This window comes from Salmo trutta, chromosome 9 (genome assembly GCF_901001165.1).
Source record: "Salmo trutta chromosome 9, fSalTru1.1, whole genome shotgun sequence".
Lineage (NCBI taxonomy): Eukaryota > Metazoa > Chordata > Actinopteri > Salmoniformes > Salmonidae > Salmo > Salmo trutta.
Window position 1 is genome coordinate 37,494,005 of NC_042965.1, and position 12,843 is coordinate 37,506,847.

At 43.0% G+C, this 12,843-nt stretch overlaps 1 protein-coding gene across 3 annotated transcripts; it reads left to right on the plus strand.

Moving 5' to 3' along the window:
• Positions 1-328: 328 nt before the first annotated feature.
• LOC115200494 (F-box only protein 21) lies at positions 329-12,710 on the plus strand. 3 transcript variants are annotated; one of them, XM_029763609.1, is made up of 13 exons: positions 329-583; positions 3,069-3,204; positions 3,655-3,764; positions 4,294-4,415; positions 5,230-5,376; positions 7,324-7,460; positions 7,929-8,065; positions 8,377-8,556; positions 8,703-8,717; positions 8,813-8,945; positions 10,494-10,684; positions 11,076-11,233; positions 11,545-12,710. In XM_029763609.1, the coding sequence occupies exons 1-13, from the start codon at positions 360-362 to the stop codon at positions 11,829-11,831; spliced, it is 1,977 nt and encodes a 658-aa protein (XP_029619469.1). In that variant the 5' UTR covers positions 329-359; the 3' UTR covers positions 11,832-12,710. The 3 variants fall into 3 exon arrangements, with proteins under 3 accessions (XP_029619469.1, XP_029619471.1, XP_029619470.1); XM_029763611.1 differs by having other exon boundaries at positions 3,670-3,764; XM_029763610.1 differs by lacking the exon at positions 8,703-8,717 and having other exon boundaries at positions 330-583.
• The last annotated feature ends 133 nt before the right edge of the window (positions 12,711-12,843 follow it).

Here is a 12,843-nt window from a genome sequence, read left to right on the forward strand (position 1 = left end):
GTGCCAATATTGTCCGCTGTAAACCTCAGTAATTTTCCATCCAAGTTGTCAGACCCCGGTGGCTTGTTTTTGCACCTCTTCCGCACTTACTTTGCGGAATTCAAATTGACAATGCTTGTCTATCATAATTTGGTCAGATAATACTTCGTGTGTGTACAACTGAAATTCCATTTGTTGACTTCCTAACATATAAACCATGGCATGTTGATCTATCACTACTGTATGCAGCGTGTCTTGTTGTTACTAACAACAGTGAATTGATTTGAGAGTATGGACAGTTTTGGGTGATGTCGAAGTTCGGCCCCTGCGCCAGAAAGGGGCGGGTTTGTGGATTGAGGTAATCGGAGTAAACAGTAAAGATGGCGACGTCTGGAGCAGGAGATGGATGCTCCAGCCTGAACGGGATCGTTTCCGAGATAGAACAGAAACAATTTACAAACCTACCAGCCGAATTACTTGAGTACATCTTATGCTTTCCTGTCCTCAAACATGTCGACATTTGCAACGTTTCCTGCAGCTGCAAGCGGCTACACGATGTTTGCCACGGCAGGGGGAAGGTCTGGGGACACCAGTACAAACTCAGGTGAACTTACATTATTATCTTGTTAGCTATCTTGCTAGCTAGAGATTTGACTATCTAACGCTAATTGGCATCTAAATCGCAGTTGCCTCTCTAAAATATTAGATATATTTCAGTACAGTCAGGACAGATCCGTTATAGCGAGGGAGCTGTCTAACGGCCGTTGCCTTTCTGCTGATGCACCAAATTTGACATCACACAAAGCAGTAGTTACTATAGCCAGTTTAGCTAAGCAGCTGTACTACTAAAATGTCTCAGTCAAAATTAACAATTTCACAATTATTGTCTTGCACCGTATCGTGCCGCTGAGGACAGATATTGAAATTGTGTGACCTTGAATGATAGGAAATACAGTGACTGGACTGCAGGTCTTGTGTAACGTTAGTTGTTGCAAAAATCAGTTGGCTTGACATGGCACTTGGCTGATTTGTTTTTCTCTGAGCCCCCATGCAGTAACGTAGTGCTTCAGAATCTATTGGTGTTCTTTGAAGGCCACAAACGATCAGCAAGCTACTGATCATTTGCAATTTAGGTAGTGGCTTTTGTTTTTCGAGCTTTTTCATGGAAATTCCACAGCCTAAAGAGAAAATATCCCATTGTCTCTGATCAGGTCCACATTGGGTAGACATCAATAGAAACATAGGAAATCACTATGAAATAATACAATATTTCAGATGTCTGTATTACTTAGTTTTTATTTGATTACTTATTTTTCATTCCTTAAAAGTCAACATCTCATCTCTGCTCAGGAAGTAGCAGTCAGCCAGGCCATCTAACATTGTCATCCCCATACTGTACTGTCTTTAGTCATCCTATTTATACTGAACAAAAATATAAATGCAACATGCAAGGAAGTTGTAAGTGATGTCTTTAGTAGTAAGCTACCATGGTTGTCATTCTGACTTCGCCTAGCTATACTGAACAAAAATGTAAACGCAACAATTTCAAAGATTTTACTGAGTTACAGTTCATGTAAGGAAATCACTCAATTTAAATAAATAAAATTAGACCCTAATCTATGAATTTTACATTACTGGGCAGGGGTGCAGCCATCGGTGGGCCTGGGAGGGCATAGGCCCACCCACTTGTGAGCCAGGCCCAGCCAATCAGAATGAGTTTTTACCCACAAAAGGGCTTTATTACAGACAATACTCCTTAGTTTCATCAGCTGTCCAGGTGGCTGGTCTCAGACGATCCCGCAGGTGAAGAAGCCGGATGTGGAGGTCCTGGGCTGGCGTGGTTACACGTGAAGTCAGTTGGACTTATAGCCAACTTCTCTAAAATGATGTTGGTAGGGGCTTATGATAAATTAATATTGAATTCTCTGGCAACAGCTCTGGTGGACATTCTTGCAGTCGGCATGCCAATTGCACACTCCCTCAACTTGAGTCATCTTTGGCATTGTGTTGTGTGACACAACTGCACATTTTAGATGGGCTGTTTATGGTCCCCAGCACAAGGTGGACCTGTGTAATGATCATGCTGTTTAATCAGCTGCTTGACATGCAACACCTGTCAGGTGGATGGATTATCTTGGCAAAGGAAAAATGCTCACTAACAGGGATGTAAACACATTTGTGCACAAAATGTGAGAGAAATAAGCTTTTTTGTGTATGGAAAATTTCTGGGATCGTTTCTTTCAGCTCATGAAACATGGGACCAACACTTTACATGTTGCCTTTTTATATTTTTGTTCAGTATAGCTAGGCTGCCAAAGTGTGCTGCAGAGCTGTCTGACAATCATTTTACTAGTTCTTCAAAGTAGATAAGGCATACTTTCATATTGTCTCTGGCCCTCTTGTCGTTGTTGTGTACGTTCCTCTCTCAGGTAGTCTGTGTGTATCTAACGTAGCAGATGTAAAGGTGTATTCGTCCAGAGATCTGTATCTAATAACGAGATGCTCATGTCTCCGCCCTAACAATGGGAGTTGTTGTCCCAAAGGTGGGAAGGCAGGTGACAAACTTAGGTCCAAAATAAGCCCATAGAAACGCATTGGGCTTGTTTTGGACAGATTTTGGCTAGAGTAAAACCTTTCGCTTCACCTCTCCCTCTCTGATCTGTCTGAACCACAAAAAAACTGCTGCAAGGGATTATGATCATTGTTGTTAATTACTACGTTTCTGAACTGAACTAGGTTGAATATTTGCTTAATGAAAACTACAACTCCCTTAATCCCTGCATCCCACATGGTTCTTAATTTGATTTATTTTGTGAATGATTTGATTTCTCTCTAGAGAAATGGCGCATTAGGCTCCAAAAAACTGAATTCAAGTAATTGAACTGACGTTGGTCAATTAGTTGTTTAATAACTAAAATCGTTCAGCACTAAATTGAAGCCTATTGCAAATTGCAGACATTGGATGATTTTGGATTGTTTTATTGTGAGTGATCATGTGTCAAACTGTCACACACCTCAAGTAAATACTTTATATGGCTAACTGTCTGCCTTAACTTTCTGACTGCAGTCCCTTTTCCTACACTCCCCAGATGGCCAAGATTGCAGAAGCATTACCGCCAGAACGAGTGTTGTGATTGGCTGAAAGAATACAGAACGCGGCACACTGTTGGTGTACAAATACGACGAACAGTTGTATCCATCTCCCAGAGATTCTTCACGGAAGTTGTAAGTGATGTCTTTAGTAGTAAGCTGCCATGGCTATTGTCATTCTGATTTAGCCTAGCTATACTGAACAAAAATATAAACTCAACAATTTCAAATGTTTTACTTATTTACAGTTCATATAAGGAAATCAGTACATTTTAAATATTCATTAGGCCCTAATCTATGGATTTCACATGACTGGGCAGGCCTAGAATTGCATTTTATATTTTTGTTCAATGTACTTCGTGGAGATGGAAAGAGGTATTACTAACATTGTAAAAAAAACTTAGCATGAAATATACTGTATTTATTGGCAATCCTAACCCCACCACATCATGCTCAATGTGACTGGGCTGGCCTGATGGTGTATATGTGCATCATGTGTGTTACGTGCGTGTAGTGGTGTCCGTATTTGAGTGTGTGTGAGCTTGGCTGGCCTCTTTAGCACTAACCCAGAGATCTGTAACGCAGCCTTGCGTTGGCCAGGTGCTGGGGGACAGCTTTGCTGAGATCGAGTCCCTCGGCGCCCCAGAGCACTTCTGTGAAGACGAGCTGCTCTCCATACTCAACTCAGACAGGAGGTAAGAACCATGTCCACACTCCAGTCCAGCACCATCTTTGGCCATTAGTTCTGTGTTAATCCTCCCTGGAGCGTTGTAACAATGCACAATGAAAATCTCTGTTTTTCTCCCTTCTCTCTTGCCTTCTTTCTCATCACTCTCTCCCCAATCGATCTTTCTCTCTCATTCTCACCTCCCTTGCTCCCTCCCTCTTTCGCTCTCTCTCCCTCTTTCGCTCTCTCTCCCTCTTTCGCTCTCTCTCCCTCTTTCGCTCTCTCTCCCTCTTTCGCTCTCTCTCCCTCTTTCGCTCTCTCTCCCTCTTTCGCTCTCTCTCCCTCTTTCGCTCTCTCTCCCTCTTTCGCTCTCTCTCCCTCTTTCGCTGTCTCTCCCTCTTTCGCTGTCTCTCCCTCTTTCGCTGTCTCTCCCTCTTTCGCTCTCTCTCCCTCTTTCGCTGTCTCTCCCTCTTTCGCTCTCACTTTCTTGTGCCTTCTCTCTGTCCCTCGCTCACTCTTTCTCCTATCTCTCTTCACAATCTCTCTGCCTCCCATAGGAAAAGCCTGACACTGAAGTACTATGCAAAGAAAATCCTTTATTTCCTGCGCCAGAAGAACATCCTGAGGAGTTTAAAGATGTTTCTGGAGCAGCCTTCAGAGCAGCAGTCAGCCCTAGAGGGTGAGTCATGGATGTGGAGTGGGCCTAGCCATACGCTACACTGCACTTAGGTTGATAATACACTTTCATGACTTGCAGTGGTGGAAGAAGTACCCAATTGTCATACTTGAGTAAAAGTAAAGCTACGTTAATAGAAAATGACTCAAGTGAAAGTCGCCCAGTAAAACTACTTGAGTAAAAGTCTAAAAGTATTTGGTTATAAATATACTTCACTATCAAAAGTAAATGTATTTGATAAAATGTACATAAGTATCAAAAGTAAAAGTATAAATCATTTCAAATTCCTTATATTAAGTAATCCACATTGCACCATTTTTTATATATATTTTTTATTCACGGCCTACTTTTGGGTGTCAGGGAAAATGTATGGAGTAAAAAGTGCATTATTTTCTATTGTAGAGAAGTAAAAGTCGTCCAAAAATAAAAAATAGTAAAGTACAGATACCAAAATAAAGACTTAAGTAGTACCTGAACGTATTTTTTCTTAAGTACTTTACACCACTCAAACAAAGTAACGCTGAATAATATGGGCATAATAACATACATGTGGAGTGGGTTTAGCCATACACTGCACTGCACAATACACTCTTATCCTAATGACTAGTGATAACAAACTCAGAAACAGCTTGGTAAGCATTGTCTTCTTGTGAATAATGTTGGGAATCTTGGGCATAATGTTGGAAATAATGAGGTGTTTAGGGAAAAAAACATAAATAGAGTGAAAGTGTTATAGTCATAAGAAAAAAATGTGGTGTATAACCAGCTTTTAACCATGTACTTTTACAGTCTCCTATTGTCTCCTCTCCTGTTGTAGGAGCTGTGCTGGTAGACCAGTACTGTAACCCCCTGGCAGATGTGTCATATGACGGTATATCCTCCCAGCTGGAGGAGATCACTGACAAGATCAACAAGATGCTGCGGATAAAGAACCCCTCTCATCCAAGCCTGAGGGTAACACAAGGTTGGTCTGGACTGAGGAGTTGGAGAGAAACACATGTTCTCTCAGTGTCTCTTAGGAATGAATACAAAGAGCTGATACCAAGGCAAAACAAAGTAGTCTTCATGTGGAAAATAAGTCTTCATGTGGATTTAAAGCAGAATAATTAGTCGGTCATTTTGAGTCCATGCACATTCATATTGACATACGATCCTTTTTTGTTCTGAAAATGCCAAACTTGATTTTAGAGTTAACTCGCCCTTTAAAATATCTAACCAGGTACAGTTGAAGTCGGAAGTATACATACACCTTAGCCAAATACATTTAAACTCAGTTTTTCACAATTCCTGACATTTAATCCAGGTAAAAATTCCCCGTTTTAGGTCAGTTAGGATCACTACTTTATTTTAAGAATGTGAAATGTCAGAATAATAGTAGCGAGAATGATTTATTTCAGCTTTTATTTCTTTCATCGCATTCCCAGTGGGTCACTCAATTAGTATTTGGCAGCATTCTTTAACTTTGGTCAAACGTTTCGGGTAGCCTTCTACAAGCTTCCCAAAATAAATTGGATGAATTTTGGCCCATTCCTCCTGACAGAGCTGGTGTAACTGAGTCAGGTTTGTATGCCTCCTTTTTCCGTTCTGCCCACAAATTTTCTATAGGATTGAGGTCAGGGCTTTGGGATGGCCTCTCCAATACCTTGACTTTGTTGTCCTTAAGCCATTTTGCCACAACTTTGGAAGTATGTTTGGGGTCATTGTACATTTGGAAGACTCATTTGTGACCAAGCTTTAACTTCCTGACTGATATCTTGAGATGTTGCTTCAATATATCCACATCATTTTCCATCCTCATGATGCCATCTATTTTGTGAAGTGCAACAGTCCCTCTTGCAACAATGCATCCCCACAACATGATGCTGCCACCCCCGTGCTTCACGGTTGGGATGGTGTTCTTCGGCTTGCAAGCCTCACCCTTTTTTCCTCCAAAACATAACGATGGTCATTATGGCCAAACAGTTCAATTTTTGTTTCATCAGACCAGAGGACATTTCTCCAAAAAGTACTATCTTTGTCCCCATGTGCAGTTGCAAACCATAGTCTGGCTTTTTTATGGAGGTTTTGGAGCAGTGGCTTCTTCCTTGCTAGCGGCCTTTCCGATTATGTCGATATAGGACTCGTTTTACTGTGGATATAGATATAGATACTTCTGTACCTGTTTCCTCCAGCATCTTCACAAGGTCCTTTGCTGTTGTTCTGGGATTGATTTGCACTTTTCGCACCAAAGTACGTTAATCTCTAGGAGACAGAACGCGTCTCTTTCCTGAGCGGTATGATGGCTGCGTGGTTCCATGGTTTTTATACTTGCGCACTATTGTTTGTACAGATGAACATGGTACCTTCAGGCGTTTGGAAATTGCTCCCAAGGATGAACCAGACTTGTGGAGGTCTACCATTTTTCTTCTGAGGTCTTGGCTAATTTCTTTTGATTTTAATATGATGTCAAGCAAAGAAGCACTGAGTTTGAAGGTAGGCCTTGAAATACATCCACAGGTACACCTCCAATTGACTCAACTGATGTCAATTAGCCTATCAGAAGCTTCTAAAGCCATGACATAATTTTCTGGAATTTTCCAAGCTGTTTAAAGGCACAGTCAACTTAGTGTATGTAAACTTCTGACTCATTGGAATTGTGATACAGTGAATGATAAGTGAAATAATCTGTCTAAACATTTGTTGGAAAAATTACTTGTGTCATTTGCCGACTTGCCAAAACTATAGTTTGTAAACAAGACATTTGTGGAGTGGTTGAAAAACGAGTTGTAATGACTACAACCTAAGTGTACGTAGACTTCCAACTTCAACTGTAGGTCTTGAGTGTAAATGTAATTTTGTTTAATTCTCAGCCCTATTCTTCACTGGTGTACTTTACAATGTGATCCTGTTTTCTGATTGTGTCTGTTTCTAGGCGATTGTTTTGCTGTAGACGACTTTGATCTCCAGAGACAGGTGGTCGTTACCCTCAATGCTGTTTTATACGAGCAGCTTCAGTACAAGGGCAACGAGTGTGACTACTACAACCCTCTCAACTCCTACATACACCAGGTATGAAATACTACAACCCTCTCAACTCCTACATACACCAGGTATGAAATACTACAACCTGCTCAACTCCTACATACACCAGGTATGAGCTACTACAACCCGCTCAACTCCTACATACACCAGGTATGAGCTACTACAACCCGCTCAACTCCTACATACACCACGTACAGTAGCTCAGAGAGGTTATAGAGGACATGGATGATGTTTTCCTTGGCCAGTATTCACAAAGCGTGTCAGAGTTTTAGTTCTGATCTAGGATCAGTGTGTCTTTTCAATCATGATGAATAGACAGGGGGACCTGATCCTATATCAGCACTCTTACTCTGAGACTTAGTGAATATGGGCCCTGGACTTTATTATTAAAATATAGTGAAAGCCTATAGAGGACCTTGATAATGCTATATCAATCAACTAAGAAACATGACAGACATTGTGGCTCTCATACTCCCATGTCTCCTCCCTCCGTAGGTGCTGCTTCGCCGGACAGGCATTCCCATCAGCCTCTCTGTCCTTTACATGACGCTGGCCAGGAAACTGGGGGTTCAACTGGAGCCTGTCAACTTCCCCAATCACTTCCTGCTTCGCTGGTGCCAGCAACAAAGAGGGTAAGGGGCCAAAGTGTGAGAGGAAGTGAATGGAAGGCAAAGGCTTCTTTAGTGATCAAAGACTATATGTTTTTCCATCCACTGGTATAGTTGTAGTGCATAGAGACAATCATAAAATTAATTGATCTTGAAGGGATAGTTTAACGTTTAGTTTTTGAACTAGTTCATGATTGGGCGAAATTCAGCATTGCGCTCCCAAAAATGCTGGTTTTCAATATACCCGATGTAGCATTGTCTGTATTGCATGCCAGAAATCACGTCAAAGTAACATGTTTGTACTTGTATTGATAAAACCTCATGTCTCATTTCAGGAGTGGGGACATCTATGATTTTGTGTACATTGACGCCTTCGGTAAAGGCAAGCAGCTGACGGCTAAGGAGTGCGAGTACCTCATTGGTCATCAGGTGACTGCAGACTACTACAATGCCATCAGTACAACAGAAGTGCTGTTAAGGATGGTGGGAAATCTGCTGAACATTGGCAAACGAGGGTAAGATTTATGAACATAGGGATGTTTTCTTTTCTGACTAATATATCATTTATGCTTTTCTGACATCAGAAAATCTCCAACCGTACATCATGGAATTGAATCAATCCAAATGTTTCTTTTTTCCTGATTTTCTATGTTGTCCTCAGGATCTCATCCTTGAGGTAATGTTAGAGTTGGTCAAAAATAAATTCCTACACTCAACTGTCGCTGTTGTGGTATGAAACAACACTGTGTATCACTGTGCTATGTCATGCAGGGAGGGCAATGAAAAATCCTACCAGCTGCTGAGAGACTCTCTGGATCTCTACCTCACCATCAACCCAGACAACGTCCAATACCTTCTACTACAGGCCAGACTCTACTTCCACCTGGGCATCTGGCCTGAGAAGGTTAGCATGATATTTCAACATGGCATATCTACATTTACATCTTAGTCATTTAGCAGACGCTCTTATCCAGAGCGACTCCCCCGTGTGAATCGAACCCACAACCCTGGCGTTGCAAGTGCCATGCTCTACCAACTGAGCCCCACGAAACCCAAATACACTACATGGCCAAAAAGTAGGTGGACACCCCTTCATATTAGTGGATTTGGCTATTTTAGCCACACCCATTGCTGACCGGTGTATAGAATCGAGCACGCAGCCATGCAATCTCCATCGACAAACATTGGCAGTAGAATGGCCTTACTGAGGAGCTCGGTGACTTTCAACATGGCACCGTCATCGGATGCCACCTTTCCAACAAGTCAGTTCGTTAAATTTCTGCCCTGCTAGTGATGCCCTGGTCAACTGTAAGTGCTGTTATTGTGAAGTGGAAACGTCTAGGAGCAACAACGGCTAAGCCGCAAAGTTTTAGGCCACACAAGCTCATAGAGCTGGACCGCCGAGTGCTGAAGCGCGTATGGTGTAAAAGTCGTCTGTTGTCAGTTGCAACTGCTCGTCGGAAGCTTTATGAAATGGGTTTCCATGGCCGAGCAGCCTAAGATCACCATGCACAATGCCAAGCGTCGGCTTGAGTGGTGTAAAGCTCAACACCATTGGACTCTGCAGAAGTGGAAACGTGTTCTCTGGAGTGATGAATCACGCTTCATCATCTGGCAGTCCGACAGGAATCTGGGATTGGCGGATGCCAAGAGAACGCTACCTGCCCAAATGCATAATGCCAACTATAAAGTTTGTTGGAGAAGGAATACTGGTCTGGGGCTGTTTTTCATGGTTCGGGACCCTTAATTCCAGTGAAGAGAAATCTTAACGCTACAGCATACAATGACATTGTAGACAATTCTGTGCTTCCAACTTTGTGGCAGCAGTTTGGGAAAAGCCCTTTCCTGTTTCAGCATGATAATGCCCCGTGCACAAAGCGAGGTCCATACGGAAATGTTCAGTGTGGGAGAACTTGGCTCAACCCCATCGAACACTGTGTTCCAACATCTAGTGGAAAGCCTTCCCAGAAGAGTGGAGGCTGTTATAGTAGCAAAGAAGGACCAACTCTATATTAATGACCATGATTTTGGAATGAGATGTTTGACGAGCAGGTGTCCACATACTTTTGCCCATGTAGTGTACATGTAATTGGACCAAATGGCTTTACCATGGCTTTGATACTGCAGATTTTTTGTAAAAAAACAAAAAAAAAATTGGTCTGCCTCTCTTTTTTAAAAGTTGTATTGTCACATACACCAGATAGGTCCAGTGAAATGTGTTGTTTTACATGGTGCCCCTGGAGCAAATAAGGGTTACGTGCCTTGCTCAAGGGCACATCGGCAGATTATATTTTTTCACCTCATCTGCTCAGATTTTCGAACCAGCGACCTTTTAGTTACTGGCCCAATGCTCTAACCATTTACCTGCCTCTACCTGCTTACTACAGTCCAGAGCAGAGGACAAGCTTTCCCCAACTGATAATGACTGGTGTCTGACCCCTCTCTCTTCCAGGTCCTCGACATCCTGCAGCACATCCAGGCGTTGGACCCGTCCCAACACGGGGCAGTGGGTTATCTGGTACAACACACCCTGGAACACATCCAGCACAAGAAGCACCCTGTAGAGCCAGAGGTGAAGAGACGCAGTGCCCCTGAACACTTAGAGCTGCAGTACAGTGTAGGCCTCATCATGAAACACAAGAGGTGGGTCTGAGCAGTCAGTCTGTCCGAGCAGTCTGTCTGCCTGCCTGCTTCCCTGTCCGAGCAAACGGGCTGTCTGCATGTCTGTCTGTTTAATCCTTCCTGTCTATCAATCCCTCAATCTTTCCATCTGTTTGTCCTTCCTTCCATCCATCTCTGAATCAGCCGTTTGTCCTCCACCACCCTCTATCTGGGTAAAGCTGCCATCCTCTGCTGTTGATTAACACTGTCAATGTAAAACTACTGTAATCTGTTGAATGGCAGAATAGGTATTTATGGATTACTTTTTATTATAATCACTGTGATTTATAAACCTGTAGTGTGCCCTTTCCCCATGTGACACTGTACCTCATCTCTATATCTGACACTGTGTGACGGTCCCCATTCTCTCCAGGTCTGGCTATAACTGTGCAATCTATGGCTGGGACCCCAAGTGCACCATGAGCCAGGAGTGGATTACCACCATGAGGGTCCACCAGCTGTCCAGCGGGGCCAACCAGCCCTTCTACAACGTCTTAGTGCAGGACGGCACCTGCCGATACGCTGCCCAGGGTACATCTATACCAGAGACATTATCTTTCAGTGACATGTACAGCATGTAATTCTCAATGTCAGGGCAGTGGTAGTTCGTTAAGGAGGCATTCTGAGAAGAAACATGACAAATGTAATTCTTGAAATGCTTATTGAAGAGTTATACATGCTGGATGAGTAAGGTGCTGCTAAGGTGTAGGCCTATGTACTTTCAAATGTACATAGAATATGCAGCTATCTTGTACAGTAACTTGCTTCGGCTCAGTTTGAGATTTCCTGTTACATGATACTATATTTAGTATCTTTATGCCTCTTTTTCTCTCGTCTCCTAGAAAATCTGGAGCCCCATTCCGCCCCTCTGGAGATCGCTCACCCGGAGGTGGGACGCTACTTCTCAGAGTTCCATGACAGCCACTATGTTGCCAACGAGGAGCTGCAGACACGCTACCCAGAGGACATGGCAGAGACCCTGGGCACCGTACAGGACCTCTACCACAGACTGATGCCCAGCTCAGTGCAACAGGAGAGCCCCAACGGCCCAGAGGGACCTTCCCAGGAGAACCAGGACAGCCAGGAGAACCAGGACAGCCAGGAGAACCAGGACACCATGCCCACATAGCTAAGCCTTCACTACTCCTCGGCCCCATTCAAAACAACCCCTACCACCTAGGCACAGGTACATCTGAAAGAATTGGATGTGTATAAACAATATGGCAGAATTACAACTAGCCTGTCATAGGGCAGATTGTAGCTTCTACTAGCCTAACCTAACGTGGAAAGATGCCTGAGCGGAGTCCTCACTTCCGTTTTTCAGGGGAAATGGAAGTTAGGTTGAAAATACTGTATCCCTGAAAACCAGACATCCGCTTTCAGCCAATGTCGCTAAGGGTGCTACTAGCCTATTGGGTGGAGCCTTTCATTGGACACGGAGGCATTACTACTAGCCTATTATAGGGCAGGGTGGAGCTACTACTAGGGTCTAGGGGTTGTTTCTGGACAGGGCCCTCCTCTGTTCCCCATCCACTTCCATTACTTGACACAACATCCTGTCCCCAAAACCATCAGGGCCGTCGGTATTCACAGAGTCTGAGTAGGAAGTGCTGATCTACGATCAGGTCCTCCCCCTGTCCATATTATCTTATTCACTATGATCGTAAGGGCAAAACTGGTCCTAGATCAGCGCTCTTACTCTGAGAAGCTTATTTTGAATACTGACCCATGAATGCTTCAGTACCTGGATCATGTGCTGTACCACCTCCTGCCAACCAACACCAGTCAAAGCCAAAGCCCCTTTTCTCTTTCTAACTTCATGAAGACTTACTGAGATCGAAACACTTACTCTCTCTCTCCACCTCAATATACTTTCTCCAACATCTGTCAAGAAGAGGTCTTCCCAGACTTGACTCCATAGTCCCTCTACCCTCCACTTCCACTTCAATTAATATGAAAATGAACTTTACAGTATGAAACAATATGGAAATGAACTTACAGTATGAAACAATATGAAAATGAACTTTACAGTATGAAACAATATGAAAATGAACTTTACAGTATGAAACAATATGGAAATGAACTTTACAGTATGAAACAATATGGAAATGGACTTTACAGTATGAAACAATATGAAAATG

Excerpts from the sequence above, each read along its gene's own strand:
- LOC115200494 (XM_029763609.1), top strand. The coding sequence starts at position 360 with ATGGCGACGTCTGGAGCAGGAGATGGATGCTCCAGCCTGAACGGGATC. Across the intron at positions 4,416-5,229 it reads GCAGCAGTCAGCCCTAGAGG|GAGCTGTGCTGGTAGACCAG; the intron begins GTGAGTCATGGA and ends CTCCTGTTGTAG. Across the intron at positions 8,066-8,376 it reads TGGTGCCAGCAACAAAGAGG|GAGTGGGGACATCTATGATT; the intron begins GTAAGGGGCCAA and ends GTCTCATTTCAG.